Here is a 23,487-nt window from a genome sequence, read left to right as displayed (position 1 = left end):
ATAATATTCAAGTTTTTAAGTTTCTATCGATATTCAGGCATCGTAGATTCAATGTTCAGCCCGGGCCTTAAGGTCGGGCGGCTCGTAGATTAGATTCATTGGTTTAGTTTCATTGGATCTGCATGCATATGCATCTGGTGCATACGGTTGGGAGCTAATGTTGATTTGTTTCGTTGATAAAAATATCTCTCAACTCCAGATGGATTTAGATGATCTGTAATGATCTGTAAATAGTGATTTCAAGTTGAAGCCACTGACGTATATGTGGGGAACTTGAACTTGAACGGGAGCTGAATCGCTGCAACTACCGCTGATGTACAGTGACTATTAATACGTACGAATGATTGACTTTGGAAAACATGTAAATGATCAGTTCAATTTGGAATAATTAGGAGTGAATGGTTACTACTGCTATTAGAAGATATTGTTGGTGAAGAGGGGAACGGGAAGAAACAACTGGCAAATTTGAGCCGCATCCGGCCTGGAGAGATTGATTTTTGTCGCATGGCACCCGTGTAAGGTTTATTTAAATCAACTTTCGTGGAAGAGAGAGCTTACTGTGTACCACGGGTAGTGGGCATGCTTAGTATACTATGTATCATAATGAGGGGTTGAGGGGTTGAGGGGTGGATAAGTATTCGCGGGGAGCTTTGCCGGTTAACGGTACTACTTAGGCATATCTGATTAAGAACCGGAGATACTTGTAGAGATACCTCTGCTCCTATTCATCTATTTGAGCGGGGTAAGAGACAAACTTGAACCTTCGCAGAGACAGTGCAGAACCAGGTCTACCATACTACAGCATGAGATAGCCTTCCACAACGTGATATTCTAGAAAACTCATGGAAGATTTCAAAATCAATTAAAAGCGACGTTACAATCGCAATATGTCCAGGTATCCCCGAGTCTACAACTTTTCAGAAAGTCATCGCCATGCCTCAATTTCCCCGTGTAACCGTCACGCCTACCTGGGTAAAAGCAGCCTCAATCCATTCCCTCAACCAGTCTCCTTCTTCAGATCGTACAAACTCCTCTATCTGTACTATGTATGCAGTAGGGTAGCTACTAGATGCCTCACCCGGGCACTTGATCTCTATGACTAAGATCACCTTGTATAACCTTAATGTGGCAGGAAAAATAGGCGTGCAACACCAACTGAAATGGACAGTTGATCCCTGACAAGTCCACATGAACTAAGTTGACTTCAGTATAGAAACAGTGTCAGTGCCATGTGGTAACGAGTCATGGATCAGTACTTGGATATCTACCTGTCCGCACGCCGAATCTAGCTAATCCGTGCAAGACTGGGAAGAAAGAGTTAAAATGTCTATATCTATGAAACAGTCGTACAACATCTTCAAGTTGATTCATCTTATTGCTTTGATGAGGGTCTCAAGCCCGAGTAAAGTATGTAGACACTGAAACGTGGAAACGTGCTTCGAGCCTCGGGCGTTGACTCGGGTCTATACTTAGTTTAACAGGAAAAGAGTCAAATGTGCAATGTTCCACGAAAGCACAAAACGAGTATTATGAGGTCATTAAGGCTTCCAAGCTTTAGATTTAAGTTCTGTGGAGATGTGATTCTAAATGGAAGGTTAGGAACACCAGACTAGATGAAACTACTAGTCCGAGAAAATCTGAGTCAAAAGTCGGATCTAAAGCACAGAATTATTCTAGAAGTTCTAAGTTCTCAAAACGTGGTTGAACAAACTGGATACACTAAAACGTGTCGATGACGTCTGATTGACGGATTCGATGACTCGGGAAAAGGTAAGATGGAGGACAGATAAAAAATAAAATAAATTAAATTAAATTAAATTAAATTAGCGGGGATGTAACAAGTACTTCCTCATCTTCGGGCTCGGTTCTAAGTATATCGTTCTACTAATTTCCTCAGGCTCTCGCCCCCCTCGGCTCTCGCTACGCCGATAGGAATGGAGCGCGATCATAAGCCTCGCAGGAAATATTCCAACTGGTATGTTCATTCGTTCAAGCCACTCGCATGCATTGACCATAATAAGATCACAGCTGTCGATCCCCATCCGGGACCTTCATTCCAACATTCAACTTGGATATTCCCGCGGCCCCACGTACGCGGCCCGGTCAGCATTAAGCCGCAACAGGTAACCCTTTCGATACCCTTGAAGGAACCGTGGGCCCATAAAAGAATTTTTGTGTAAAACTTTGAAATAATAAGCTCTAGCAAATGGTTCAGGTTCCAGTAGCTTCCAAGGTTGACCTCGTTCAAGTTCCCGATATCTGAAAATTAGTATTCTGTCCTAGCTTGGCATTTAGGAGTACGAGCAGAGCGTTGAAGTAAGTGATTCAGACTCCGCCCACCTGGGCAGGTGGGCAGGTGAGGCTCGGAAAATATACATCCTAAACGCTGGTGTTACGACTTGGGTTCATCTTCATCCCTACATGATACATACACAGCCTACTAGTACGTTAGGCAAATGCCAGTGGGTCGCATTCTGCTTTACTCAGCTCGATAGAAATGGAATGTGAGGTAGTATTCAAAGTGTACCTACTAGGACTGAGACTGAGTCGAACTTTTATTTTTGAAATGGAGTTGAGACTTGCCATGTCACGAAGAACAAAAATAAACCATTAGCAAAAACCCGGGAACGAATAAATTAATTAGCTTACTTACGAACGAACCAATGAGATGAATTATTGAAATTAGTTGGGAAGATACTTTGCGGGGCGGGAACAAAAATAGGCCTGGGCGTATAGAAGGTGACCGCCGTGGGGCCTGGGGGCTACTAATTCTATCCTGATGCAGGAAGGTTTCCAATCGGGCTTGAGAGCGAGCTTTAGCGAAAGCGCCCGTTATGTGGGAGTGGGAGCTTTGTTTGAGATCTGAGACCAGGACTCGCCTACGCATATATTGGAGTTGTATTAGGGCTTGGTTTGGGCTGATAATATGCGGGTTTATACTTCGGGCTTGTGGTTAATTATAGTAGATTTTGACTCAGTTGAGCTGTAGCTAAGCTTTTGGATAATTTAAGTCCGAGATGCGTCGAAATTTGAAATCATTACAGCTCGAAGCAAGCGCAAGGTTCTTATGGAGAGAAGAGTAGTTTGTAACCATCCAGCAGTTATCGGTCTCATTGTATCTGTAGCTGAATAACAGGCGAAAAAAGAAATAGAAAAAGAAAGAGAAAAAAAAACATCATTGCAAAGTTAAGCGAGACCTAGCTTCTTTTTCTTTTCATAATCCTTCCCAGTGTAGTAAGCCCAGTCTAACCCGTAACCTGCCGGTTTCCAATTCGCCAAAACCATCATTCCCGCTATCCCATGATATGTGTACATCTCAGATAAAAAGTCAAAGAGTCAAAATGAAGAACCAAACCTGAAATCATAATCTCGAAGTAGAAAAGCGCCGGAGCTAAGAGCAATCAACAGAAAAAAGAGGAAAAACATGTCCAATCATCATCATTCAATCACTAACACCACGACGGTGGATTCTTCGAACATGATCCTTCATATTGTCGACTCGACTAAACACGCGTCCGCATCCGTCCCATTCACATACGATCCCAGGGTTATGCTTTGCCTCGTGGCGCGCACGGTCTTTCTTACTTGAGAACCCACCCTGTCGAGACTGTGGGCACCCTTCATATCGGCAGAAGAGGTGCTTTCGGTGGCGATTGAAGTGCTTGCGGAGGTCACATCCTCGTCGGAAAAGGGCTTGTGAGGTGCATCCTGGATGGGCGCAGCGCCAGGCCCCGTCTACTGTCGGAATTCCGTATCTTGTCAGATCGGCTGGGTTGGATGGGGGCGAAGGGGGCTGACCCTGGATATTGGAGTCGAAGCTGGATAGTGTAGTTGGTGTTGGGGAGGTGCTCATTACTGAGTGGGAGTCTATGGAGACTGCTGGGACGGATGGTGGGGAGAGGTAGCCATCGTGAGATGGTACGCTTCGTTGGAGACTTGCAACGGGTAGATTGAACCATTCTGGTGCTGGAGACATGCCGTCGCTGAGGGGTTGAAAAGGTGTCTGAGACATAGGTGGGGTTGGGTAAGAGGGGAGTTGGTTGACAGCGTTGTAAGAGCTTGCATGGTGGTTATGGTGGTGGTGGTTATGGTTGTGGTTGAAACTCTCATTGTTATGGGCTTCCATGCACCACTGGTTGATTTGTTGGGAAGTGTATCCCGATGAACCTGGAATCTGGTTCTCCATGGCAGACATTGAAGAATCAAAGTTGAAGTATGGTTGCATGAAAGGTGAAGAAGCAGTAGCGCGAACTGATGAATCTATTGAGGCAGAAGGTCGGAGCATTTCTGCTTCAGAAGCACTAGACCAAGCGTAGAGAGATCCCACGGCTTCGCTGACGGGGGAGGCTCGTGGGTCAGATAAATAATCTTCTGGAGCTAAAAATGACCCCGTCGATTCAGGGTGGACATGTATGTAGTTCAAGGAGGGCTGTAGTCCAGACGTCTGCCCGGGCGAAGATGATGATCTGACAGGGATATCCGTCAGACTCGGACCTACCAGATCCGGATGTAAACCATACTGAGTATCACCAGTAACCGAGCCGTTTGGAGCCTCGGCGAAGTAGCTGTTACGCTTGTTTGACATGATAGGCAACGAGTTTACACTTTGGTCACTGATTTCTGAGCCCCACTGTGATAATGTAGTAGATGATGATGATGATGATGATAGATCAACCTCTCGGTTGAAGTCTAAGAGAGTAGTTGGAGGTGAATAGGTCGCGTGCATGTCAACTGAATATAAACCACAAACCACGCACGGGCGAGTGAGCGAGATTTTATGAGTTGACTAGTTCGAGATGGTTTGCGTATGCCAGGTTAAAAAATAGAAACACCAAAAAAAGCCCCCGGGGTCGAATGATAGAAGCTGCAGAAGTACTAATCCTCTTGGAGAGTTGGGGATCCAAGCGGGCGTTATAAGCTTCTTATGTGATTTGTGTTTCTTCAGTCTTTTTTCTTTTTTTTGTGTGTGTTTCTTTTCTTTTCGACCAATATGGCGTCTGATTGATCTTCACAGTGAGGTTGTATCAAGTGGATCGCAACGTGGCTTTAGATTCAAGGACGCCTTTGGGTTAATTTGTAATGGAGAGCCTGAGCTGTAGGTATTTAATAAAGAATAATGCGGAACAAGGAAGGCAGTGCTTATTGAGAAGTACCTAGGCGTTCCGTGGGGATTAAAAATCAAACAAGACCAGCGGAATCAAATAAATATAAAGAAAAATAAAATAATAAATGGAAATATTATTTAAAAAATAAAGATTGAGAGAAGATCTGCATCACGATTGACTCAGTTGGATGGAAGAAACATGTACCATTCAAGGCCACAACGGTAATGACGAAGAAGAAAGGGAATGTGAATGGGGGACAAGATCGACCGGGTCCTGCCCCACGGGACACCCAGGACCATGAATAACTATGATTCAGATTAAGCCAGGCCCGGGGGTGAGGGCATGGCGCATATGCACAAGTTCAGACGGTATAGGGTTCATGGGTACGATTGGTTGGACCAAGTAGGGCTGAGCAAGGAATCCGGCTATCAAAATTAGTAGGTCCCGGTGGGGCTGAAAGGACCAAAAAAGGAAACAGAAGAGGTATTTGGTACCTCGTCGTTGATAGGTTGAGAGTACGAAGTGTAGCGGAGCAGATACGAATGATCATTAGAGAGGAATGCGTCGCTGCGTTAAACCGTTTCGAGACACGGTAAACTTGATGCTGATTGGGTGCAGGAAAGGGCCCACGGTGCAAAGCCACGCGCGGGTCACAATGTTTCCATTGAATGTTGGAATATTGCTGGTGGAGAAATTATGGAGTATAGAGTACTCGCCAAGCTTAACAATATTCAAGTTGATAACGAAACTAAACTATGGGAGGCTCTTCGCAAATTATTCCCCATGCGGTATTGACATCGTTAACCTTGGAAGCCGATAATGGATGACTGAGCTATATCTTAAACATCCACCACACAATAGACCAGTATGAGAAGGGACTGGACGCAACGGCAGCACGTAAAGGTAGTATCCAGCTGTTAGCCATGCGTAAAAGGGTAGTATGAGCCAGCTCAGGTGTCGACCAGAAACACAGTTCATAACTAGAAGGGCTTAGAACCAGCCCACATGTTACGCCGTCGATCCCTCCCTGAAACAAACAGGGATGCGAGTGATGTGTTAGAATATGGTCCGGGGGGGTTGGATGGACTGTGTCAAGAATCAAGAGGTTCAGCTTAGAGCGGGCACCCCTTTCAGTGATCGCTCCCCCGGTTGACCCGACACCGACGATTAGGGCCGGGGAGGGATGAGTAGAGGATCCAGGCGGATCCATAGAGATCCCTGTCAAAGAGCCAATCCTAGTGCTTATTGGTCAGCTCGCAAAAACCGTGCCCTTGGCGAGCTTTTCCACCATTCACATTCTCCAATGTAGCTTGGTGGGGCGGAGTTCCCCAAACGCGAGAAGCGGTGTCCATCATGATGTGCGTTCCGAGCCGCAAACATGTGGTCCCATTATTCCTACAGGTTCAAAGTACGAGGGCTGCAGATACGCAGATCCGATGTTTTTTTTGGGTCGAGTCTCGCCCCGAAAGTGGAGATGCAAGAGAAAGAAAATGGGAACAAAAAAGGAAACCGGTTGCTTCCACACACCTGAGCTGGAAATCAATTAAGGTTTGTTTTTGCGAGCTGGGTAAGGCTGGCAAAACATGACGCTAACTCCTACCTAGAAGAGATATCCTAAACGATCGAAAGACAATCTAATTTCAAAGCATTCCATGTCCGATTCTACGCGAGAAAAATATCCACTCCCTCCAGATTCCGAGCTTGAAGACGTCGGCTCGGAGTTACGGCCGTTGCGAGTCTTCGGCCCCCAAATGTCTCAACGCACAGGAACCAACAATTGCCGAAGTCCAAAAAGGTTGTCCTATGATACAAAAATAGCTGGATATCTCCACCTTGTCTTAAATTTCGGCCCCTCACAAACTCCGTTTGACAGCTTCTACTTCATATGACCTGGCCTTAAAACATCTCACGTCACTGGGCACTACCTGGTAGGTGCCGGAGAGCTTTCGTCTGTCAGCAACGGGGTCGTGAAGTCCGTGTCCGAATGCGCACGTCGACCCGACAATACCGGTGGCTTGGACTTCGCTTCCCGATATAGAATATAGTGCTGAACCACAAAGATCATATCGGAAATAATCGTGATGTTCCCCAGGAAAAGCTTAACCGGATTGCCGGTAATACCACTCCAGTCGTTCTGTAGACTCGAGTCAAGGATTAACTGCAGTAACGACAGTACACCTCCACTCAGATCTAATAGAATCTGAAGGATATTCCAACCAGAAGTCGACTTTCGCTTATAGTTCAACCATGCCTGGGGCACGTATTTGAAAATGGTAATGACGACCTTGATGTACGAAAAGGCATAAATCTGACGAACCAAGGAATGTTCCTGCGTTAGGGCCACAGCGGAAGGCGCTCGGATGCTTGGGAAGGTTGGTTCAACTCACCACGTCGATCCACGCCCAGGTTGAAGGATCGTAGCCCCCGTCCGGGCTTAGAGACAAAACCACCCATATCACGATTAACGGTGCCAGGATCGATCCCCAAAATAGACCTGCAATAGGTTTGCTGATCCTTTGGAAGCGAGACACTTGTAAACCCCAGATCATTGGCCAGAATTGCGAATAAGTGATCAAACTTAGGATCACGGCATGGACTGCGAACGCTAGGTCGTTGAAGCGGACTGTTGGCTCTTCTGAAAGCGGATGTCTAGCTGCGTATTGTGAGCGAATTACAGGCGAGTAGAGAAATGCTGCCGTGTATATAGTATAGCAGAGAAATCCCAAAGTGTTGATTGTTGGAAAGTCGATCGATAGGCCTGCCGTGGAGCCCCGCTGCACATTAGAGATGGGTTGTGGATAGAAGGACGCTGACCAGCAGCCCACACTATGCGATATGTGAGTTTCACGAGATGCGTAGATCTTTGGAGCTTACTTCGCGAGGGATGTAACGTACTATACCCAACCTAAAAGACTATATCGTTCATTGATCAGTTGCTTTGGCTTAGGCTCAGTGGGTTCGAAGTACGTCACTTACCGCGACAGAGCTCGAACGAAGACATCCAGCTGATGCGAGGGCATTGTTGCCAAACAAATCTGGTAAGAAATAGTAAATAGTCCCTGGTTGTACCACTATACCTTCATTGGTATATTCCGTCAGAAACCAAGAGAAATTGACCAGGCTTAAGTGAGAAACCCTAGGATCGTGGGACAATCATCGCCAGGATAGCGTGATGGTGATGATAAGGTCATGTGGTGATAATGATAAGATATAGCTTATCGTATTTGGTCCAAAGCAGAAGGCGGTCAGCCCCGTAACTTTGTTGGTTGTCCCGGTTATGCGCTGGCGCGCTAAACCCTTTAAGGAGAACAGTTGACATGGATCTCACTGCGCAACCCGCTTGTTGTCTGGTCCTGTGCAACTTCTCATCATCAGGCTTCATCAATTAATTATTGTGATACCTGTTGGCCACTTTCCAATTCCGCCGGGCTGGTATTTTGTTTAACCCCTTTCAGCCTCTCTTAACTACCTTTCCTTCCGTTTCGTACCCTCTGTTTACGACTACGACTTTACAACGTCCCCTCCAACGCTCACCGCTACGAAAAGCAACGTCGTTCAACGTCGCTGAGACACAACTTCATCTCTTAAGACAATCGGTTGAATTCTATAATTCAATCCAGCAGCTTGTCATCCCGCATTCCGCTCGAGTCCCGGTTTTATCGCATGGTGCATTCCTCGGAACGGGAGATCTCAATAGATCTCCTCCAATAAACCCCGACATTCCAGAGATAAGGAATCGCATCGCATACAACGAAACATACCAGAATGACGGTCTCCGGGCTTGCAGAGGCGGGGAGTAGCACGTATTCCTCGAATACGCTACATGTAGGAGATGGAACGTGGGATAATGGGCGCGACACTTTCCTGCTGCCCAATCTTATGGGTGTCAACTTTGAAACAATGCGATACAATGGTAAGTCTCTCGCTGGACATCCAAAACCTAAAAATATCTCTCGGATGTATTGCTAACTGTAACATGGCATAGGCATGGGAAATCGATTTAAGAACATGACCGGGTACAAATCCATGATAATCGCTCATGGAGTTATCGCGACAATTGTTTTCTTGGGTCTCGTCCCAATTGGAACCCTCCTAATACGCTACTACTCACGGTGGAATCCATATTGGGCCTTCAAATTGCACGCGTGGTGTCAGGTCTTAACATTGCTCTTGACAACAGTTGTTTTTGTGTTGGGCTGGTTTGCCGTTGGCCCGGAAAGAAGTTTGACCAACCCGCACCACGGAATTGGCTTGGCAATCTATGTCATCGTAATTTTCCAAGTGCTATGGGGTTGGTTTGTGCATAAAATCGAAAGGAATAAGGTTCGACATCGAGTCCCATTGAAACTTGTGGTAGGTTATCATCCGAGTGAACAGAATGCACCTTGCAAGGCACTAACGCGTTACTACACAGATACACCGATGGATTGGCCGCGGGCTACTTCTACTGGGTATTGTGCAGATTCCTCTAGGTCTGACACTATATGGCTCCCCCAAAGTGCTATTCATTCTCTTCGCACTAGCAGCATTTGGATATCTCGTGACATATTTTATTTTATCCTATCTTTACGATGACGAAGGATATCACCCTGGAAGCGATCATGGTGGAAGCAGATACAGTCAGAGCTATTACACAGGGCCATCTGTTGTGGAGGAGCAGCAGCACCACCATGGAGGAGTCGGAGAAGCTCTCGCTGTAGGCGGAATGGCGGCAGCGCTAGCTTCAATGTTCAAACGCAAGCCAAAAAGTCACCATGCAAGCCAGGCATACGAAGAGTCACGCACATCTTATTCAGATGAGAAGTATTCTGACGAGGTTTCTCGTAAAGAGAGTGGTGGTTGGGGAAAGAAGTTTCTAGAAATCGGGGCTCTTGCTGGTGCTGGTATGCTGGCAAAGTCATGGTGGGATCGCCGAAAGAAACGCGAAGACGACACCGAATCAGGACAGTACAGGCCTGCTCACTCGCGTAGCGATAGCTACAGCGAGGAGTCTTTAAGCCGACTTGAAGATGGCAGACCCGAACCCAGTCACCAAGGGCCTCTCAACCGCCCTCCGAGTCGACCAGTTAGCAGACCCCAGAGCCCGGGCTCTTCATACTACTACAACACTACATATCTCAGTGAGCCAGAGAGACGTCCTTCTCATGGAATTCGAGATGCCTTGCTGGGCGCGGGCGCTTTTGCTGGCTTAAAGAAGATTTTTGGGGGTCGTCGCAAGAAGGAAGACGAGGAGAAAGATCGGTTAGAGGACATTCGTCGTCAGGAAGAAGAGGACGAGCGACTGCAAAGAATGAACAGCAAGCGACGACCGAACACCGGACAAGGACCCTACCCATCACGAAGACGACCAAGCTCTTACACTGAAAGCGACCTCACACCCACTGACCTTACTCCTCGCCCCCCTCGTGCTCCATCTCATGGATCTTTACTTTCTGCCGAACCCTTAGCCTCTGGCGCTATTCATGACCCGGTTCCATCTGATATCCCTCCCCGTCCTCCAGTCCACCACGAGCTCTCAGGCGACTCAAGGTCAGAGCTACCGTTTTCCAACGATGGCACTGAGTTTGCAACTGGCGCTGTCGCTGGAGCGGGAGCTGCTGCAGCTGCAGCTGCATCAAGCCACCGCCGGAGTAGTGGTAGCCGAAGTCGTCACCGAGATGATCACGTCGAGTCACCCCCCGTATCCGTGAAGGTGAAGATGCACGGCGACGGAAGACATGTTACCCTTCGCCGACTCACGGAGGAAGAAACCGCAGCAAGCCGAGAGGCAAGACGCCGTGACCGAAGATCTTCACGACGTCGCACAGGTAGCGCAAGCTCGTTATCCGGTGACGAGCGAAACCAAGATCGTTGGCGTCGTGTGGAAGAGCTTGAGCGAAGACAAGCACAGCAGATGCAGCAGGAACAAGAAGCTGCTGGACTTGGCAGGCCTCCTTCTGTAGTGCCATCAGGCAGTCCTGCATCTCCAATGCCTTCTGGATCCCAGATCAGTGTCATGCCGCCACCTCCTCCCATTCCCCACCCTGCGGCTTCCGGAAACATACCTCCTTATGGCAGTGTGACCTCGCCGGGCACATACACTGGCACCGATGCTAGTGGATCATATGCTAACAATCGTCGACGCAGACGGGCTGAGCGATCTAGAGCACGACAAGAAAGACAACAACAGCATGGAGTAGAGTTTGAGTGATAAGCTAACAACTTCTTCTGTTCTTGTCTGTCTCAATTTCCTTTTGTTTTAATTTTCTTTTCTTTCTACTATGGATACCTCACGACCTGTATAAAATGACCCTCTCTGTTTTGGAGCACTTGTGGATATGTTTCATGTCATTTTGATGTTTTCTTTTTCTTTCAAGTTCCTTTTATCATCACGCACGAAGGTCTTCGAGACTATGGATATGAATTGAATAGGTAGGTTTATCTGACTTTCTTATGATTATGGGGCTTCTTTTTCTATTTTTTCGTTTCTGTCATGGAGCAAGCGTGTTTCTGGGTTTGATTCTCTGGTTACAGCTGGCTGGGTTCTTCGGCTCAAGAGGTACCTATCTGTCACTTATTATTTCCTCCTTTATCTTTGGGGTTATTTTCATTGTGATACTGTTGAGCAAGATCTGTCATGTACAGTCCAAAATACTTAAGACCTTTTGCAAAAATTCTTCGTAACAAACTTCTTATCTTATTTAAATGTTTGCAATGTACATGTACCCCTTCAAGTTCTGGCCTGCATCGAGCGTACTAGTATCCGCTTGTGCACATAAAAATAGTTATTACTTTTCCAGCCTTAATCAATGTAGGGAGCAAATACGCCACTTCAAAGCAGACACACTTAGGCTCAATTATGGATACTGCGCTCGATACAGGCCAGAGGGGGTAAAATAGTCCCACGTGTGGCTCGCCGATGTCTAGACGATGCAGACGACGCTCTGTCATATCATGATAGATCAAGTAAGCTTTGCAAAGCTGGAGGTGATATTAATATGATATTTGTCAATTGCCTTTTTAAGGTTTGGATAGATCTCGGTGGATCCAGGCGGTCTCGTTAATCTCGCCGATGCCACAGCATCTTGTTCAAAATGTATTTCTCATTGACTACCTCAACAGTTGCTCTGGGTGACATGAGCTCGATAAGAAGCTCGTGGTCATTGTTGATTGCGCAGTCCAGTGGTGTTAAGCCTCCCGTCCAGTACATTCAGCAAAGAAAAGTCCGTACCGAGCAGAAAAGCAAATGTGCTTATAGATCCGTTGGTCGAAGCTATGTGGAAGGGGCTGCGGCCCCTGTCATCAGGCACACTGAGTAATTGTCCGTCGTTGGAAATGAGGAGTTTCGCTATCTCTTGTATATCTTTGTCTGCTGCATAGTGCAATGGCGTTGAGCCATGATAATCCTGATATGAAGGAAGTGCCCCGTTGGCGAGAAGATACTTAGCAGATAATTCCACAAAAAACGCTCAAATGCAACGGCGTCTGTCCTTTAAAGTTTTCTGCATATGAAGAGTTCTTATATATCAGGGATTTCAAGAGGGGGATATTGTCTGTTTCGGCCGCTATGTGTAGCAGTTTGCCCTAGCCGCCCCCTGGCATTGACCAAATTTGAGCTGAGCTGAAGCTCCAATAAGCACGCTACCACCGGAAGTTCCTCATATTCCATGGCTGCATTCAAGGCGTTTTCCTCATAACCCTCCGGTCTCTTTTGAGAATGCAGGGGCTTGAAGATAGACCCCTTAGTTAAAACAATCTTCACGATTGATTCGTGACCCATCTGAGATGCGTAATATAATGATGTGTGTCCAGTGGCACATAGGGAGAATGTATCGGTTCCATCTAGAAGGAGTACTTGGATAGCTTCTTCAGATCCAACGAGAGCAGCAGCGTGCAACGGTAACATTCCCTCCCATTCTTTGCAGATCATCCTGCAGATGATTGCATGTCTTCGTTCCGCGGACAAGAGGGCATTAAGTCCTTGATCCCGGTGTTTCTGGGATTCAGCTTTCTGGACTGCAGGATTATCTCAACCAGCTGTTCATCTCCTTTATCCACTGCCGTGTATAGAGGGTTGAAGCCTTGCAGCCCTTGGTCAAACTTCGGTGTACTTCTGAGGTTGAGCAAGAGCTTCACCATTTGCGATCTTCCCCCATAAACTGCTGCATCAATTGCCCGCCATATAATTGCCGAATTCGTGCTTTTCCTTTCGCCGTAGCTAATGAGATGATCAATTAGTGGTTCATCTCCTTCCTTTACCGCTTGGCAAATAATTGGAGATAATATGCTGGCTCGGTGGTCAACTTTACCAGCATCCAGAAAGGCTTTGATGATTGAAAATTTGCTCTTTTTAGATGCAATTTGCATGGGTACTTCACCATTGTCGTTCATTTTCGTCACACTAAGACCTTTGATATCTAGAAAAGATGTCACCATGTCATCGATATCGTTCAAAAGAGCCACATGTAAAAGTCTTGGCATTGAAACATTGCCATAATGAGCTTAGCGCTAAGAACAGCCTCTCTGACTGGTGAGTGACGTGGCTGTGTAGTTGGATTTTGGTGCCTCTGCCCCCTCTTTGCCTTCTTCATTGGTGCTTGATAAGTATTGCTTTTTCTACTCCTGTCCAGGTGAGAGGGAAGGGATGAGCTCCAGTATGTACATAGGGGGGTTCCGCTAGACGTGCCATCCATCTTATACTATACTAGAAGGTTATAAACCATAGTATCTTAAACTACTTGAGACATTCCAGAGATCTATGATAGTTTATATTAATACTATTAGTTCCCTTTGCTCAGTTGGGGCTTCCAAATCTCCACTTCACCACCTCCACGAATGACACCAGTGCGCATTGTAGAGAGAATATTGTGCGCAGCATTGCTGTGGTTGTAAACGCCCCCATTGAAGATTGCAGTGGCATCTTTCCCAATGGCCGACCTAATAATTCTTCCGCCCGGGTGTTCCTGGATAAAATCCGTGATATCGTGAACAACGCCGGCGATAACAACAAGATCTTTTCCATCCTTGGCCTGGTCGACATAGTCACTCCACTCCATCACTGGTAACTGTTCAAGTGGAATACCCCAATCTAGCTTTGCTCTTTTTTGATCAACCTTCTTTTGTAATTGTTGAATGCGACCCTTCTCAATTTCATTCGCGCGAAACTGCTTCAGGTTTGTGGCTAGGCCGAGTTGTTTCCATACCCAGATGGACCATTTAGTAGGATCGTACTGCCACCATTGAATTGCGTTACGGTAGTCAGAGGGGAACTATTTGGTATCAGTACAAAGGTACACGGATTTGAAGTATGAGGGAATAGAATGAGATATGAGAGGAGATGTACCTCATGGTGGAAGTTATGGTAGCCTTCGCCAAGGGTGACGAGTGCAGTGAGGACGTGGTCACGAGGAGAGTTCCTATCGTCGAACGGCTGGTACGTATTAGCAAATTATGCAAGTATCATCTGTCAAGATATAAGAAACTTGCCTGGTCTCCAAGCCAGTGAGCAAGGGAGTTGACGCAGAAGGTTGCCTGCTGAACGAAGAGGAAACGAAGAATTCCTGCATAGAGCAGACCTCCCTTCCAATCGCCCCAGCCCAACCCGGCAATAAGCATTGGGAAAAACATGCCAAAGGCCAATATAAAAGACCCATAATATTTGTGCTGCAATACAACGACAGGGTCATCATTTAGATCTGAAATGTCGGTACGACCGCGGTTCTTTGGATTCTGCTTCAGCAACATCCACATGAAGTGTGAGTACCAAATGCCCTTGTTCACACTGTATGGATCTTTATTGGTATCGGTCCATCGATGATGAGCCCTGTGTTTGCTGCTCCACCAACGAATTGAGCCTTGCACAGCACCGCCACCAACACAAGCGAGGAAGATGCGAAGAGGTAAGCCTCTGAAAAGAGCAGGGGTCGTTAGTATTTGCCAGCAAAGGAAGTCTGAGCCGTGGAGGTATCGGTATATAGATTTGCAGATATGGGAACTCAATAAAGGCAACTTACGCTTCATATGAACGGTGTGCCCAGAGTCTATGGTAGCCAGCGGTGATTCCAAGTCCGGTCCAGAAATAGTAGAGAACTGCCCATGCCGCCGTGGGTAGTCTGAGGGGAGTCCAAAAAGCTGCGATACAGCCAAATACAGGAACAATCAAGATGAGAGTTGTATTGACCCAATTGACATGATGCTGCCAATTCCTGAGGGTGATAGGTTGCTCACTGATATGGGTTCTTCGAGTACTCGAACGAGTATCCGCCATCGCTAATAGATGAGGATTATTTGTCAAGGGGATAGAAAAAATAGAAAATTAGGAGTATTTTATCGATTCATACTGGAGATGATAATTCACACTTTAATATTCAGTCAATTCTCATCAAGCTTACTGTATGAAAGCGTTGGGCTGTTGGGAATGCGTCATGATCCTTTTCTTCTCACATGCATGTGGTCTCGGCTCTTTCCCTGTTGCCTTGAATTTTCTTACAGAGGAATAGATGTTGAATCTATTTCGTGGCATTCTGAGTACTGCCTTTTGTTGGCAACGAAGAGGTTGCGTCAAAAAGTCATGTTGGCATTCGTAGTATTCGGGCTTCAAATCCGCCCCCATTGGAACTGCGAAGAGATTTCCAACTTGAACCACAATCTCAAGAAACTTCTACGTAGCAAATTCTTTTTTGCCCATCGATTGAGTAATTCGGATTATGGTACACTATTCTTCAGACATTCATGAATCTAGTGTTCTTTTAGATTTACTTACATGCTGATTAGCTGTAAGAGAGGCTGGACCAAGAATTCGCAAAACCCAAAACGGTTATTTCCTGTGGAAAATTTAGAAAATAGACATGCCCTTTCGTAGGATCTTTTACTTTCAACTTTCCATTATCTGTCTCGTTATGTATTCATTTTTTTAATGATTTTTAGGTCACAGGGCCACCCATCATGGCCGAATTTGCCTCAAACTCCAATGGTTTGCAAGGCATTTGCAATACCTAAATTATTTCTTAGGAATGATAATTCTAGGTGGTTCGTATGTTTGGTAATATACCTAGGCCATTGAACTATGCGCTCAAATACGTGGTTCCTGGATCAATAAGCGCTTTTGTGGGCGCATCCATCCTTACATCCTGTAGCCCAAAGGTGTTGAGCCCCAACAAATCCGGTCCCGCACCAATAGACCCAGTATTTAACATTGAATATCTACCCACAACTACTCCTAAGTACCATGAAAACTCACCACAACGTATGACTTGTTCCTTTCAGCAATTCCATTGGCCGGTGGGTCTATATCTCTTCAATGTTGTCAACTGGTGCGATCGCTCAATATTCTTCTGTTTTATTTTCGGATTTCCAAAGGTGGAGCAAATGATCTCCACAATGGTGACGCCACGTCTAAGAGCCCCTGCACTACTGTACTACACATTCAAGTCGATATTCCCTGTCGTATGAGACGGGTCACTGTCCTAATATTACAAAAACGAAAGAACTTGCGAGCATTATTGGTCATATTATTGAGGGTATTGAGGGTACTGCATGTTAATTGGTGCGTTGAATTGGATGAGAACTCCAACATGCGACAAATGTTAATCAATTGATTGTTGCGCTAAATGGTGGAATGCTGAAAGGATGTTACATAGACCTATGTATGCACACTATTGAAGCTGAAGAATGCGTGGGGAAATAATACAGGTAATAGGTGGAAGACATACATGGATTTATTGAATTGCTGTTGAGCTCTTATTAAATGTTGCGAGGGTGTTTAAAGTGTACATCCAACAACAGTGGTCTTTGGATGGAATATTCACACAGGAAGAAGAGATTGACGGTACGGCCATAATAGTTGCTTGATTAAAAGACGTTAACTCTAGGCGTACACAACTGGCAAAATTGAACGTAATAGTGGGCCAGACGTTGTCATAGGAAAGCAGTACCATAGTGTTATCAACTCGGTGCTAGGTTAGAGATAAGGAGCTCCGGGAATAGCAAAAAAACAACCAGCCCTTCATGGGGACAAACAGGTTTCATATCGTAGCTCATCTCATCTCATCACTGGCAAGCTTGATCAGGGTATTCGGTCTCGATTGTTCCATGGTAGCCGAATTCCATGCCCCAGATTGCGCGCATTACTAAGTTGATGAATGCCGCGACAAGAGACCAAGCAACTCTAATGATATCAAGGAACGACAGCCCCGCACGCGAACTTGCCAGTCGACCAGCCTTGGCGAGGGCAGCAAGGGGAATGTGCACAACGAAATTCGGCACAACGACGACAAAATGGAGAAGCAAGTCCTCGGCCTGTAGGCGGCAAATGATCTGTTTGGTCTCTTCGGCTTCCTCAGTCAAACTGCGCGCCGGTATGAACGTAGGGCACATTCGAATTTTGCAAAACCCCCAGCGAGACCCATTCGCCAGTCTTTGGGGATATCGCGATCGGTATATTCCGATGTTGAAAACAACAAGATCATAAACTCGTCCATGTGGCGTATCTCTTTTGCTCGCAGGGGTTTGACATTTCACAGTGTCTACCTCCGAGGCTGGCGTATGTTCATTCTCCTGAGTGGAAGTGGTAATGCTAGCATCTTGACAAAAGGGAACTTTGGACATGGATGAAAAGCGAATTTCCGGTTGCCGTTTTGAGCTGGATGGGTTCACCTTGGTGGGGCTGCGAGATGGAGGGCTTCGTTGGCCAAGGGTACGATAGGAACTTTTCCATTTATCCTGTTGCTTTTGCTGTCGGTGTAGAGAGGGATTATCCTGTTTGCGCTCCACTGATGAAAGGCTGTGCAGTATTGAATGAGATGGCCGATACCGAGGGGATCCGGGAGGGAAAAATCTGACAGTCCGACGGTCGTCTCGCACTGGAGTAGTTGGCGGAACAGGCTGGGACTGATCTGAGGCAGAGAAAGCGTGGCTCGGGATTGGACCCGTTGCCTTCTCTTCAGTTGACTGGTTGACCTGGGCACTGTCTTCGGGCGCGTCGAGCATCAATGTTGGTTCTTTTAGAGCAGAGCAAGTATGTATCTGCTCCACCTTGTGAAGAGGACTTTCCCCCTGGACGCTATCAACGCCATTGTTTGAATCAGGTGAACTTTGTGGAATAGGATATTCTGCAGGTCCATCAAGTGCGCGAGTCTCGTCCTTGGCAGCATCCAGCTCAAGCCGGAGGCACGTTGGTCGTTTCCCGCTGTCATGTCCATCAAGTGACTCGGAGCTTGTCTTAGATTCGAGTGACTCGGATGAATCCAGGGTAAGCGCGCAGTGATCGCGTTCTTCGAAGAATGGAAGATTCTCTAAGGTCGCGTCGTCAGGCTCGTCGAAGCCAAGCACAGATGCGAAAGAAGGAGAAAGTAAGTCGTCCACTGGAGAATCAGTCATTGTCACACGAGGATCAACGGTCCCCAAGGGAAATTTCATGGATCGCATTGATCGCATAATTGAAAGCTGTGAAGTGAGGGGTTAAGTTTTGGTCTGAACAAGAAACAAAGAAAATCTCGGGTCTGCGTCCTGTCAGGGAAGGCACGACCTTGTCTACCGAAAAAGAAGTAACAGGGAAGGAGCACATGGATTTTGCAAATCAAGAAAAAGAATTGCTATAATTCTACAGGTTCAAAGGGGGTGTGTTGCGCCAGTGGATATGTACATCTATTTGACATGGGCCTGAAGAGTCTCCAGAACCTGTTTGTAGAAAAAAGATATCAAGTTAGTTCGCGATCGCAAGTTAAGCCCATGCGGCAAAAAGAAGAGATGCATACCTCAAGCTCAATCTTAGCCTCAGCAATGTCCTGCTCGCTGCCGCTGCCGTTGGCAATCTTCTGGGCCTCAGCGACCTGGGAACGGATAGCCTGCATTCCGAGTGTGAGCATTAGTATCCCCGGCAGTTTCGCGAATTGTAAAAATAAGAAGACGCGTAGGCAGAACTTACCTCAGCGCTGAAGTCCTCCAGAGGGTAACCCTCGACGGCGTTAATGCTGAGCTGAGAGTCGGGCTGGACGACGGCGAAACCTCCGGACACTACATTCGAAGAAGAAAACACGGTCAGTACGTTCTTGTCCGATGCAAATAAACTCTTCGTTTTTTTTTCGACAAGGGTTGTCGGAAACGACTATCAAACATACGGAAGTACTGCTTGGTAGCACCACCCTCCTCAATGATCTCGACGAGACCGGGCTTCAGTTGCTCGATGGAGGGAACGTGGTTGGCGAGGACACCCATCTCACCAGAGGCGGCGGGGAGGTTGACCTGGGTCCTGTGGTCGCAAAGTTCATCAGTATTCAGGGAGCAGCGGATAAAGGCGTGAGGTAGACGGTAACATACACGCCAGTGGAGCGGTAGATGATCTATCAAAAGAATGGGATGTTAGTCCGGTGTCTATAAAGCTAGGGAGGTTTGACCGGAGTCGGAGGTTCGGCATACCTGGTGAGGCAGAGTCAGGGACAGCTTAATCTTGTCGGCGACAGCCTCGGCGTACCCACGGCGCTGAATGGGAGCGCTGAACATGGAGGGGCGAGCCCGCAGAGCGGAACGAGCAAAGCGGAAGGAGTTCATCGTGGCAATGGGATGAGAGGATGTGAAAGCTGGGGGTGATCCCTCTTGAGGTTGGCGTTGCAAAGGTCGAAGTCGGAACGCCGGTTGTTCCCTAGTGCGGATCACGTGGTCAGTCCACCCGGCATACCAGTTAACCTCGCAAAACTACAAGGCATGTTTATTGATATCGTACTTCTACATAGTCCTCGCTGATATTAACATTCCAGGGCGATGTGTCATATTTGAATGATCATAGTTGATTGGTCTCTAGTGATCAGTTTCTTGCTTGCATAATTGGACAATGCTAAAGCCCGTGAAGCGATAACGGATAAATACCGCTCGGGTATGTTTATAATAGCCAATTGCCTGATTACGTACAGTATGGTAGTCTATTTGACGCATATATTCTGTATTCCTCGTGCCTTGCAGCATCCGACAACAATGGTATATAGATATAAGTCAAGTGCAGTTGAGCGCCAACGGTCAAGTTAAGTGGAGACCGTGCTTCGATGTCACATGATATCAAAATGCTTATGTCATCCTCACGTGGGCTTGAAGTTTTCTGGCCCGATTACTAGAGACTCATTGCTTGAAGCACCATATTAGGGATATAGAGGGATTGAGTTTTTGTAATAAAAACGCATTTACAAATAAACCCAACAGTAGCATTCCTCACATTTGAAACTTCAATATCATGTAAAGGACTGACGTAGCTCAAGTAACAATCTATGAGAGCAACTATAGGGAGTCCGTGCACCGTCGGCGGTAAGCGAGATCCCACACAGAAGCGAGCCCTAGCCAAGTCTCCATTCGGGTTTGACTCCAGTGCTCTCCTCCTACTCTCTCCATCCCGTCAACGTCAATCAGCGACAACATTCGTCAAGATGGCCAGTATGTCGCCCCCCGGAAATTTCGTCTTGTCGACGCAGCCTCCATTTCTCATGAAAAAATCCCGATCGCTGACCTACTTTGCGCTACACAGAGTCCAAGAACGCGTCCCAGCACCACAACAGCCAGAAGGCTCACCGTAACGGGTTCGTACCCCCCTGATACACCAACCACGCATTATTCGATATCGAAAGGAACTTTGGTGCAAGTCGACAAGGCTTTTGGCGGGGAAAGAGGCGAAACCGACCGGTCCGACTTGAATATGGGGAACAGATGGAGGATGGATGCGAACATTTTGGGTTCCTTTTCAAGTCGGCTGGATACGTCTAGCTCTTTCTCCGCACACCAAACCAAACCGCACGACCGAAAGAACCGAGTGACTGATATGCAATCTCTCTACAGTATCAAGAAGCCCAAGACCAACCGTTACCCCTCTCTCCGTGGTGTGGACGCTAAGTTCCGCCGCAACCACCGTCACGCTCTTCACGGAACCGCCAAGGCCCTCGTACGTTATACCCGACAATAATTTTCAAAAAAGTTGCATCTAGAATGCGGATTGCTGACAACGATTATAGAAGGAGCGCAAGGAGGGTAAGCGTGAGAACGCTTAAATGTTGAACGGAATGGAGAAAAAATGAAAGGTGGAGGAGAACACAGTGCGCGCAAGGACATGGGGATACAATAACGTGCGATGATCAAAGAACGGTCCGCTGTGTCGAATATGCCTGGTTTCTGTTTGTTCCTTGCGCGCTAGCATGTCCGGGGTTGTTTGATATAACAGGAATCAAAACAGGCTTAAATTCGATATCCATACGGCGGTGCCAATCCCAAAATGGAACCGCGATTCTTTCTCTTTTGCTTTTCCCTGGTTCACTTCCTGCGTATTTCGACCTTTCGGTTGATTTCTTCCCTCTTTTTCCTCGGGTTTTCTTCCGAATTCCCTTTCCGGCATATGTGTGTACAGCAACGTGCTCTTCTATGCGCGACTGCTGAAGGATTTTCTATTACGTGCCAAGAACATACCCCACAGGCCCCTGTCTATTATTATCGCCCTCTCAAGCCCAACAGGCGAGAGGGTGCCTTGATGGACGGCTACATACCCCGTAAGCTGTAAGGAAGTGCTATCATAGCATTCTATCTCAAGTTGTTCCTAGCTTGCAGAGCTCAAGACAATCATATATTTTGAATATCATATTATCTTGTTTTATATCCAGACACATCACACTTTCCAAACTATCAATCTTTTATCGAATCCTCCACTGATTATCCATTCCTCTTGAGCTGGATTTCCGTCTTTGCTAGCTACTGGAACATACCCTGCCCAAATAGTTCGCACCTTGCATCCAGGCTCATGCCCATCTTTCAGTGTAGCCATCAGCTTACCAGTCTTGGTCTCAATTCCCCTCACCACGCCATCGTCCCCATTCACCCAAAGGCCCGTTCCATCGGGTCTCCACGCAACCTGTGGAGTCGAGTACGCTGTCTGTGGGGCGAAGGTATTTGCTTGCAGCAATATAGCCGCATCTTCGCGATTCTGGATATTCAAAGCTTCAAGTGCCTGTGTTGTCTGCGTCACCGCCATGTCTGCAGCAAATATCTGAGTGTCATTCAGCGAGTTTGCAGATGGGAACAAAAGTCGCACGACCATCACTTTGAGATGCGGAAGTGTGGATGTGGCAACGGCGATCAACCCAGGATCATTTGGGCTAAGTGCCATATGCGCTGGAGAGAAAGCGACCCAAGCATTAGAGTGGGGAGCAAGATTTTGTTTGCCAACAAGAGGAAGCTCAGAGGCCGATGATAAAACTTGATAGTAGTAGATATAGGTTGAATCCTGGCGGGAAACGAGTAGCATCAATTCGCCGGAATCGACATGCGGTACGAAAAGAAGAGACTCGGGGTTGGTCGATAACTTGATGCGTGCCACTGGTTCTCCGATGATAGGTGGTGAGTATGTCTCTTCTTCTTCTTCTTCTTCTTCTTCTTCTTCTTCAGCTGGAATTTCGAGTCGGTATAGAAAGACATTCGCATCCCAGCCCGCGGTAGCAATCCAGAATTTTCGACGGCCAGATTCAGTCTGGTCCTCGTAAGCAATCACCTTCACAACATATTTGGCGTGATCTTTTCTGGTGTCTAAGATGCGAGACTTATGTTGCAGTGAAAGGTGTCCAGACATATTGGCCATGAGGATGTACTGGCCTTGAAGAATGGATACATATGAAAGTACTGGTGAATCAGATAAACCAGATAATGAAGCAAGAGAGGCATGTTCCGATCCAGTCTCGAGTAAATGTACCTGTCTGTCGGCGCCCGTGGAGGCAATCAAAGGCTGCGCTAACTTATCAGCATCCGTGCCATTGTTGGAGTACTGCCATTTCTCTACAGATGCAGTAAGGATATTTGACGAAGTTGGAGTTCGAATATTGATTGGTTTAGACGGCGCTGAGCGAATGTCAGCGATATGCCCGGTAAACAACGAAGACCCGGTCTCAAAAATGCAGGTAGCTTGGCATGGCTTGGGTAATCTCACCTGGCGTAGTCCATGTGTCATTCCCCTTGCCGGATTCCCCATATCGCTCAAAGTTGACGGTATGGTCAAATGCTTTTTTCTCTTCAAGCAACTTCTGGACAGTCAAATTGTGTGTGTCGTCACCTGAGCTTTGCCCCACGTCCACCGGGAGGTCTGCCTCGCGAATAAAGGCCTGTAGGGTCTCGGCGTAGTTATTAGACCTCAAAAATCGTGCGACTATGGCGCTTGCTAGCGCATCTATTTTCGTGGAGGAGTCCATGATATAGCGTTGGACGTGGTCAAAATTGAAGTGGGGCTCCAGATGGCAGTGGCTCTTAATCACGTAGCCGGAACGGCTGGCGGATTGCAGTCCACAGTATCTGCACAAGGACTCGGCAGTATCATGTATAGTATATATATTCTTATATATTCAAATGAGCAAATGTTTTATAAATACTCTACTTATTAAGAGCTGGCCTT

The 23,487-nt window shown here is 46.8% G+C and overlaps 10 protein-coding genes across 10 annotated transcripts; 3 read left to right on the top strand and 7 right to left on the bottom strand.

The window, feature by feature from the left end:
- Window positions 1–3,442: 3,442 nt before the first annotated feature.
- N7478_004008 (putative C2H2 transcription factor) lies at window positions 3,443–4,585 on the bottom strand (the record flags this gene model as incomplete). The annotated part of the gene is made up of 1 exon (XM_056920222.1): window positions 3,443–4,585. One exon carries the CDS (start codon window positions 4,583–4,585, stop codon window positions 3,443–3,445), a length of 1,143 nt encoding a protein of 380 aa, XP_056778259.1.
- Window positions 4,586–7,026: 2,441 nt separating this feature from the next.
- Window positions 7,027–8,125, bottom strand: N7478_004007 (putative L-cystine transporter; the record flags this gene model as incomplete). The annotated part of the gene is made up of 4 exons (XM_056920221.1): window positions 7,027–7,434; window positions 7,493–7,931; window positions 8,001–8,018; window positions 8,082–8,125. 4 exons carry the CDS (start codon window positions 8,123–8,125, stop codon window positions 7,027–7,029), a joined length of 909 nt encoding a protein of 302 aa, XP_056778258.1.
- A 745-nt stretch (window positions 8,126–8,870) lies between these two features.
- Window positions 8,871–11,295, top strand: N7478_004006 (uncharacterized protein; the record flags this gene model as incomplete). Its single annotated transcript, XM_056920220.1, has 3 exons — window positions 8,871–9,018; window positions 9,091–9,458; window positions 9,520–11,295. The coding sequence occupies 3 exons, from the start codon at window positions 8,871–8,873 to the stop codon at window positions 11,293–11,295; spliced, it is 2,292 nt and encodes a 763-aa protein (XP_056778257.1).
- Window positions 11,296–12,178: 883 nt separating this feature from the next.
- Window positions 12,179–12,403, top strand: N7478_004005 (uncharacterized protein; the record flags this gene model as incomplete). The annotated part of the gene is made up of 1 exon (XM_056920219.1): window positions 12,179–12,403. One exon carries the CDS (start codon window positions 12,179–12,181, stop codon window positions 12,401–12,403), a length of 225 nt encoding a protein of 74 aa, XP_056778256.1.
- Window positions 12,404–12,603: 200 nt separating this feature from the next.
- N7478_004004 (ankyrin repeat domain-containing protein) lies at window positions 12,604–13,014 on the bottom strand (the record flags this gene model as incomplete). The annotated part of the gene is made up of 1 exon (XM_056920218.1): window positions 12,604–13,014. The coding sequence occupies one exon, from the start codon at window positions 13,012–13,014 to the stop codon at window positions 12,604–12,606; it is 411 nt and encodes a 136-aa protein (XP_056778255.1).
- Window positions 13,015–13,864: 850 nt separating this feature from the next.
- N7478_004003 (acyl-CoA desaturase) lies at window positions 13,865–15,351 on the bottom strand (the record flags this gene model as incomplete). Its single annotated transcript, XM_056920217.1, has 4 exons — window positions 13,865–14,353; window positions 14,428–14,514; window positions 14,604–14,991; window positions 15,098–15,351. The coding sequence occupies 4 exons, from the start codon at window positions 15,349–15,351 to the stop codon at window positions 13,865–13,867; spliced, it is 1,218 nt and encodes a 405-aa protein (XP_056778254.1).
- Window positions 15,352–17,132: 1,781 nt separating this feature from the next.
- N7478_004002 (uncharacterized protein) lies at window positions 17,133–18,461 on the bottom strand (the record flags this gene model as incomplete). Its single annotated transcript, XM_056920216.1, has 1 exon — window positions 17,133–18,461. The coding sequence occupies one exon, from the start codon at window positions 18,459–18,461 to the stop codon at window positions 17,133–17,135; it is 1,329 nt and encodes a 442-aa protein (XP_056778253.1).
- A 267-nt stretch (window positions 18,462–18,728) lies between these two features.
- Window positions 18,729–19,631, bottom strand: N7478_004001 (F1F0 ATP synthase subunit delta; the record flags this gene model as incomplete). Its single annotated transcript, XM_056920215.1, has 6 exons — window positions 18,729–18,761; window positions 18,839–18,928; window positions 19,009–19,097; window positions 19,202–19,332; window positions 19,401–19,423; window positions 19,500–19,631. The coding sequence occupies 6 exons, from the start codon at window positions 19,629–19,631 to the stop codon at window positions 18,729–18,731; spliced, it is 498 nt and encodes a 165-aa protein (XP_056778252.1).
- A 707-nt stretch (window positions 19,632–20,338) lies between these two features.
- On the top strand, window positions 20,339–21,109 carry N7478_004000 (60S ribosomal eL29 domain-containing protein; the record flags this gene model as incomplete). The annotated part of the gene is made up of 4 exons (XM_056920214.1): window positions 20,339–20,501; window positions 20,593–20,644; window positions 20,901–21,003; window positions 21,074–21,109. 4 exons carry the CDS (start codon window positions 20,339–20,341, stop codon window positions 21,107–21,109), a joined length of 354 nt encoding a protein of 117 aa, XP_056778251.1.
- A 608-nt stretch (window positions 21,110–21,717) lies between these two features.
- N7478_003999 (uncharacterized protein) lies at window positions 21,718–23,287 on the bottom strand (the record flags this gene model as incomplete). The annotated part of the gene is made up of 2 exons (XM_056920213.1): window positions 21,718–22,940; window positions 23,029–23,287. 2 exons carry the CDS (start codon window positions 23,285–23,287, stop codon window positions 21,718–21,720), a joined length of 1,482 nt encoding a protein of 493 aa, XP_056778250.1.
- Window positions 23,288–23,487: the final 200 nt, after the last annotated feature.

The sequence above is a fragment of the Penicillium angulare genome (assembly GCF_028827245.1).
Source record: "Penicillium angulare strain IBT 27051 chromosome Unknown utg000004l_segment0_segment0, whole genome shotgun sequence".
Taxonomy (NCBI): Eukaryota; Fungi; Ascomycota; class Eurotiomycetes; order Eurotiales; family Aspergillaceae; genus Penicillium; species Penicillium angulare.
This window is presented reverse-complemented; position numbering and strand designations above follow the sequence as displayed.